This window comes from Lycium ferocissimum, chromosome 5 (assembly GCF_029784015.1).
Source record: "Lycium ferocissimum isolate CSIRO_LF1 chromosome 5, AGI_CSIRO_Lferr_CH_V1, whole genome shotgun sequence".
Taxonomy (NCBI): domain Eukaryota; kingdom Viridiplantae; phylum Streptophyta; class Magnoliopsida; order Solanales; family Solanaceae; genus Lycium; species Lycium ferocissimum.
In genome coordinates, this window is record NC_081346.1 from 68,634,787 (window position 1) to 68,642,660 (window position 7,874).

The following is a 7,874-nucleotide window of genomic DNA, read 5'->3' on the forward strand; positions in this document are numbered from 1 at the left end:
AGCCAATATGCAAAACTTGATCATGGAAATATTCATCGACCAATTAGCCTTTGCAACAATACGTAAAATCTCTGATAACTTATAAATTAGCAACCATAGCATATAATATATAGATTAGTTTGTAAATAGAAAGCTAGCACACAAAAATATTAAGTTATCCACGGGTAACGTTAGTTGTCTTGAAAGTCTTAGCTTTTGTGACAAATGTACGTTAAAGAAATAACACAGATATTTTTATTGTTCCCCTAAGGCTATATATAGGCCGGTGAAATTTTCCTCCTCTTTCGGCATATTGTTAATTATAGAATTATGATACTAATCTTAGCCCTATATTAATTAGTTGCTCAACACATGACATGCTCCTGTGTCCTCTGATTATGACATGATCAGATTTCAGTTTTGAGATAATGATTCAACGTTAATAATTTGTAATCAACAGTTTCAAGATATTTTATAATTTGAATGAAAGAAAATGATCCAGTAATTTCAACGTGGCATATAAATTTATGTGTAAAATTTTATTAAAATCACAATAAATAATAAATATGAACTCATAACTTTAAAATATAATAATTTTACCTATAAGATCTTAAAGAGTTGAATCATAGCCTTAAATCCTAGATCAGCCTCTGCCTGTAACGATTTCTTGTGTAATATAAGTAGATCTTTTTTTATAAGATTAAAAATTATTTACAAAAACAATGTATAAAATTAGAAATAAATATAAATTTATAAAGAAATACAAAACTAATTGAGCCGGAAAAAAACCATGGAGTCATGGTGCTATGATACTCTGTTATGGCGGTGGACATGATCAATCCAAATATAATAATGAAAAATATATTAGTATAACCTTAAAGTCCGGAAAAAAAAACTATGGAGTAATGGTGCTATGATACTCTATTATGGCAGTGGACATGACCAATTCAATTATTATAAAGAAAAATATATTAGTCTAACCTTAAAGTCACACTTACTAGTAATCTATATGTGCTAAAACACACCAAATTTGGTTTATGTTTCTCGTAAGGTGATGCTTACCTTTTTCGGGAGGTTGAAAACAAAAAAAATTCAACCACAGTTTTGGTTGTTCCCGTCGGTTCGTCAAATCAAAATATAAAAGATGTCTTTCCTTTTTAATGAAAAGACGTAGTCCAAAAATCTCTGTATTGGTACTAAGTGGGCTCCCAACTTTTGGGGGCCTAAAACCTCGGCTTTATCAACTTTATTCAATAGCCGGCCCTAACCAAAATTTACCTCTGATATAAAGTTGAGTTTGAATAAAATAATTTTCAAACTTAATCTTTTAAATGATATGATCACACAAACTTTGGTCAATCCATTTGCATAATCACTGTCTCTCATTTTATTCTATCATTCTGTTTTTTTTTTCTTTTTCTTCAGTCCATTGAACCACAAGATTTGCTTCAGGCTTACTCATTAACGTGTTGAGTCTGCTTTCCTTTTAGTTCTAAGCCTGCTCTTCCGCCTGTTAGTCTAAACCTAAGAAAATTATTAAAGTCCGCGTGTATCAATCTTAAGAAAAATGCAAAGAACAAGATATTAAAGTCCATGTGTAAACCCAAGAAGGGCTAAACGCAGGATGGTGTTAGAGAGAAATACTCTTGTCCTCGTTTATTGGGTAAGGCTCTCCGAAGGGGTTTATAATATGATGGGTCACTCCACTAATTACCTTAAGATTTTTAGTTGGATGCTCCAATTCTTTTACGTGTTAGAGAAATAAATTTATCTCTCTTCAGTTGTGTATAAGGATCTCTAAAGTGGTTTATAAAGTCTCGGGTCACTCCACCAATTGCTTTAAGGTTTTGGATTTGATGCTCAGAGGCCTTATATATATATATATATATATATATATATATATATATATAGAGAGAGAGAGAGAGAGAGAGAGAGAGAGAGAAATCTATTTTTCTAGCTTTTTGAGATGCAAAGTTATGAGTTATGAATAATCGTCTTATAATTGATTTCTTCTAATAATTCTTTTCCAATCAATTAATATATATTATAAAGTTAGGCAATAGAAGTGTGATGTGACACCTCTCTATTACCAAGAAACACAATTATCTTTTTTCTCCTTTTTTTTTTTTTTTTTTTTTTTTTTTTTTGTTTTGCCTTTTTCTTATTTTTTAAATCATTTATGTACTATGTTAAAGAAAAACTAAAAAGTTACTCCATTAAATCTCTTGATTGTTATGTGAAATGTGCTACATTTAAGTCTCTTTATAACATTTAGGCCAAAGTCATAGATAGACCCTCAAACTTGTCCATATTTTCCACTTGGACCCCTCAACCGAGCGGCGTACCATATGAACCCTTCAAGACAACCTTTATTGTGCCACTTTGACCCGTCGGTCCAGCTTGGCACAACGCGTGCAGTTGACGAATTTTTCACCCGTGAGGCTCTTAAACACGCCGAGCTGGACAAAAAATAACTGCCAAATGGACCAAGCAACGGTAATATTTGTCCCCACCCACTTTTAAATATATCCTCTTCTTCCCCAATTCATAATATTAAACCCTAAATACTCCAACACCATTGCTGCTCCAAATTTTTTTAATTTTCAGTCAAATTAATTGTTGTGTCATTAATTTTTTCTAATCTATCTCTCTTGTTTGCTTTTACTCTTGCTTCAACAATGGCTAACACTTCAAGAATCGAGTTTTGCCGATGTGGGCGTATTTGCGAATTGAAAATTTCATGGAGTCCAAATAATCCCGAAGGAGATTTTTTTTGTGCCCAATTGACGAGGTAAGCGTATACTTGTTATGGGTTATTTCATTACTTAATTCTTCCTCGTAATTGATCAAAAAAGCTTTTTCTTTTTATTCTTTGAAGGCTAGAGGTGGATGTAATTACTTCAATTGGTACGAACCAAGGCATCCCGAGCAAGCAAATAAAGTTATTTATGGGTTGTTGAAGAGGGTTAAAGCTTTTGAGGAAGAAAAGGCTCGTGCAAGACGAACTAGGAAGAAGTTGGTGTTTGGTGTAGTGTTGTTTTTTGCAATTTGGTTCCAGTTTTGGAATTGTACTCGATGATGTTGAGTTTTAGTAATTATAGTAGGTTAAATTGCACTGCATTTTGATGTGTTAGGACAGCTTTATGGATGTTTATGGACCGTTTAAGGGACCGTTTTAGGACCGTTTTTAGGGAGTATATTATGATATAGGTTAATCTCACAAAGTTGGCCAAATTTTGTGATTTTGTGTAATTGTATATGGCCACACTTTTATGAATCGAATGAATATATATTTGGATACTAACATAAATCAAAACCATACGTCATTAAGTAAACAAAAACAAAACAAAACAAAACAAAACAAACTTGATTTTTCATAAAAGAAAGAGACGACCTAATCAACATCTATGATCTCCGCTCCTCCACTTTAGTAACAATGAAGTAGAGGCGATCCTCTAGATCACAAACTTGAAAACGCAACTCATCCCCCTCCCTTAGGCCTTTTGCATCAACAAACTCTTTCCACCCATTGTTGAGGCGCGCCTTTCGACCGATCTTGTATTTCATTTTGAAAGAGCCTTTGTCGTATAAAACAACGGCTTCTTTGTCAACTTGTGGAAGAACATCCATAGTTGGAAGAATCTACACAAACAAGTAGTATTAAAAGCAATAACAAAACAATGGTAAACAAAAACTAAAAAATAAGACTTACGAAATCATCGTTTTGTATATAGGATTTGGTCAATGTTTTCTCAAACCAAGCAATAGTGTAATGTTGGATAGGTGGCATTTTGTTTGAGAGACTATGAGTGAATTCGTTTGTGAGCTTGTTGGATAGTAAAATGGAAGACTATGGAGGTAATTTATATAGGGATAATACAACTAACCAACCACTATATTTAATAAATTCAACCATTCAATTTAACAAACATTCAATTTCATTCAACCATTCAACCATTCAATTACTCAACTAATTCATTCAACCATTCAATTACTCTTCATTCAACCATTCAATTAATTCATTCAACCCCCATCCAACTACCATTTAACTAATCAAAAAAATAGTTACATTTAATAGAAGTACTTGGCTACAACTGCCAAATTGTTACTAATCAAAATCGGCTAGCCATCAAAATAACAGTTACATGCAAAATAACAGTTTCATGCAAAATAACAGTTTCATGCAAAGGACATAAAACACATAAAAATACTTGGCTAAAATGCCAAATTGTTTCACAAAATTGTAACTAAATTGTTTGAACAGACATTCGTAATTGCCAAATTGGCTTCTTCCTTGCTTCTCGTGGGTAGAAGGCTTGTTGGTGGTTATATTTCTCCCGTTTCTAGATCTCCGTAGCCGTGTGGTTGTGACAAGACTTTTACCTTTGAACTTCGGCATCAGGAGTTTTAAATCCAAGATCAATGTTGATCGCACATCGTCCCTCATAGTCCCATGCCTCACAACTCTCTCACTTGAACTACCAGACTGCAATTGACATAAAAATAAATTAGATTAACTTAACAAAGTGGTAAATGCTAGATTGTAAACATTGAATCCTTACATTAATGACAGTTCTTCCAGTTGTTGGGTTTATGTAGCATCCAAGGCCTGCATTTTTAGGCCTTTTCTGTGCAGAACTTGATTGACCACTTCCTCTACCCCTTTTCAACCCAACTGATTCACCACTTCCTGTAGGCCTTTTCTGTGCAGAGCTTGATTCACCACTTCCTCTAGGCATTTTTTGTGCAGAGCTTGATTGACCACTTCCTCTACCACTTCCACCCTAGAAGTAAAATTAAATGTTAGGAGCAGTTCTCAATAATAAGGTATTAAAACTAAAATAAATCAACAAACAAACGCATACCTTTGTTACTGGACAAGACTTTTTGTTATGGCCTAGTTGGTGACATGTTGAACATGTCATCTGCACACCTTTCTTGGACAGCTTGCCATACTTCTTTCTTGGTTCATCTTTATCCTTCCTTCTTTTTTTCTTTGGTCTACCAGGCATTACTTTTGGTGCTGGAGGTTCAATCTTCATGTTATTAGTCTTAGGCCACATCTTCATGTTGGGCATGGGTCAAGAAAGTATGAATATGCCTTCATAAATGTCTCCTTTCTATACCAATGTTCCACATGATTATATGGTTCATCCCCTAGATGGTAGAATGCACATATTGCATGTTGTAGGGGATTCCTCTTAACTGCCACAGCCTACAAGTGCATGTTTTGTTCCACAAGTGTACAATGAACCTATATTCATATTCCTTGATCTCAAACCCTTCTAGCCCATTCCACAACACTTCACATTTGTTAGACAGCTTCTTGTTTTCTTCCAACATCACCCTTGCCATAGGTGAAATATCAGTAATCCATGTCTCAGCAAATCTTCTCATTTCAACATGCCTAGTCATTACTTTATGCCTAATCTCTTCTAGCATGGTAATGATAGACTTATGCCTAGCTACTAATATCCAGGAATTAAAGGTCTCACACATATTGTTTTCAACTACATCACACTTAGAGTGTTCCCTAAAATAGGCTCTACACCAGTGCTCTTTGTTAAATTGCAATAAATCTTCACAGATGTCTTTTCCAAGTTTATCTAATTTTGTAAGTTCTTCTTTCAACTTTACCTCAAATGATGCTTTAGAGACCCTCCAGAATTGTTTTCTTCTTTCTTCACCTTTCCAATCTTTCTGCCAATTAGCCCATATGTGTCTAGCACATTTCCTATGCTCAGCATTTGGTAAAAGATTTAGAAGTGTGCTCAACAATCCCTACAATACAACACAACAAGTACAGTTAGTATATATGCAAAAAAAACAAGGTTAACAATGCAAAAAAAGTTAGTAAAATTACCTTTTGCATGTCTGACATTCGTAATTCCATCTCCAATTCCCACCCCCAAATCATTGATTAAGTTCGAATAAACCATGTCCATGACTCTTTTGACTCATTGTCAATGACAGCCCAAGCAATGGGAAACATCCGTTGATTCCCATTTTTTCCAACAAACCACCAGAAGTTCACCCTTACATGCACCTTTTAGGAAGCAACCATCAAACCCAATAATTTTCCCCGCACCCCTCCAACCACCCCTTTTCATTGCATCAAAACAAACATAAAAATACTTAAACAAATTCACTCCAGTCGACTTTCTCTCGTCTCGTTTTCACTATGCAAGTGTTACCAGGATTACTCAAAATGATTTGTTCGCATAATCACAAAGTCTTGCAAACTCCTCCCTCCAATCCCCCATAAACTTATTAAGCACTATTTGTTTTGCCCTATGACATATAGTTCTACCAACATACAACCCTAACTGGTCTCTAACCAAGTCCTGAATTTCCCAAATTCTAATAGTAGGTTAAGAGGTGATCCTATCCCTAAATCTATTGGATATGAACTTAGCATTGCACATCTTATTCTTGTTAAGTGGAGTGCACTTGTGAATTGGATGGTAAGTTTTCACCATAAAATCCCCTGATTTTTTATCAACACTAGCATACAACCTCCAATTACAAATCTTGGACTTACACCTACACCTCACCTTCTTCTGCTCATTTGGTTTAAGTTTCAACTGAACATGGTATTCAACAGCATAATTAGCTACTGCCTTTCTAAATACTTCAACATTCTCAAATACCATGCCTAGCTCAAAAATACTAACCACACAATCCGGATCATACCTTAATTTGTTGCTCTTCCTTCTAGTTGGCAAGTCAACACTGTGTTCAAAGATCCACATCCAGCTCATCATCTGAATCTTCACTATACTCTTCAGCAGAACTATCAATATACTGCTCATCCCCTGTTAAACATCCATTGTATTTGGAGGCCTTGTTCTTTCCAATATCTTCAAAACCTCTATCTATTTTTCCCTCACCTAGGGGTATCTCAGCAGTGACAACAGGTTCCTTTCTCCTTGGTATTTGCTTCTTCACTTTACTTCTCCTTTCATTCCTCAAAGAAATTAACTCTTCATCAGCTTCACTATCATCTTCATCTGGTATTTTATCCAGATCTGACTCACTACTAGCCAAAAATGAGTCTCCATCATCAGTTTGTTCATCATTCACTTCCTCTTCAACTTCAACAGTTGACCCTCTCTCTTCAACATTAGGAACATTTACAGACCCTCTCTCTTCAACCTCTTCAACACTAGGAGCATTTACAGCAGCTTCTTCTCTTTCTTTAGGGTTTTCTATGTTTTCTCCAGCCCCAGTATTTATATCACTGTCAAAAGCCACATTTGTTGCCCTAGATGCATCATTTACCTCTAACCCACAAATAAGTCCAGTAGGGCCCACATCTTCCACCACCTCAGGGTTTTCACACACATGTGAAATATAAAAATGTAACACATCACCAACTTTCAAACCACTCACAATATTTAACAATTCTCCATCAGTCATCACTTGGACGAAAGTTTTACTTATCAAGTCAAAGTAAAGGAAACCAACTACTAAATTATATCCAAATTTTTTGGTATAAAACAGTAGCTCGAATAAAGAGAAATGGTCTTTATCAATATCAGCAATTACAACATCCTTCTCATCAACATATATGGGGTTAGGGCCCATTGTAAAGTTACCACCATGGTGAAAATGGACCTCAATAATATCTGACATATCTACTATTTAATATTGTCAATCGTTTTAAAAAACCCTAATTTTGCACGGAATAAAAATAATACCATCCATTAAATATTTTGACAATAATAAAAGGCTAAAGCAAAAGTTACCTTCTTAAAGAAATGGAATGAACAGAATGCACAGAAAAACCTTCAAAACCCACAGAAAAACTATGACTCCAACACACAAAATCAACCGGTAAAAAAAACGATGAACTAAGGGTTTATTTTAGGGGTAACGAACAACGTATGCGTTAG

The 7,874-nt window shown here is 34.8% G+C and overlaps 3 protein-coding genes across 3 annotated transcripts; all 3 read right to left on the reverse strand.

The window, feature by feature from the left end:
* Positions 1-3,256: 3,256 nt before the first annotated feature.
* On the reverse strand, positions 3,257-3,841 carry LOC132058498 (uncharacterized). Its single transcript, XM_059450981.1, has 2 exons — positions 3,692-3,841; positions 3,257-3,621 (listed from the first exon to the last, which is right to left on the reverse strand). Exons 1-2 carry the CDS (start codon positions 3,767-3,769, stop codon positions 3,385-3,387), a joined length of 315 nt encoding a protein of 104 aa, XP_059306964.1. The 5' UTR covers positions 3,770-3,841; the 3' UTR covers positions 3,257-3,384.
* Positions 3,842-4,087: 246 nt separating this feature from the next.
* LOC132057974 (uncharacterized) lies at positions 4,088-5,042 on the reverse strand. The gene is made up of 4 exons (XM_059450549.1): positions 4,845-5,042; positions 4,542-4,763; positions 4,246-4,465; positions 4,088-4,101 (listed from the first exon to the last, which is right to left on the reverse strand). Exons 1-4 carry the CDS (start codon positions 5,040-5,042, stop codon positions 4,088-4,090), a joined length of 654 nt encoding a protein of 217 aa, XP_059306532.1.
* A 56-nt stretch (positions 5,043-5,098) lies between these two features.
* LOC132058500 (uncharacterized) lies at positions 5,099-5,853 on the reverse strand. Its single transcript, XM_059450982.1, has 2 exons — positions 5,843-5,853; positions 5,099-5,760 (listed from the first exon to the last, which is right to left on the reverse strand). The coding sequence occupies exons 1-2, from the start codon at positions 5,849-5,851 to the stop codon at positions 5,137-5,139; spliced, it is 633 nt and encodes a 210-aa protein (XP_059306965.1). The 5' UTR covers positions 5,852-5,853; the 3' UTR covers positions 5,099-5,136.
* Between the last annotated feature and the right edge of the window lie 2,021 nt (positions 5,854-7,874).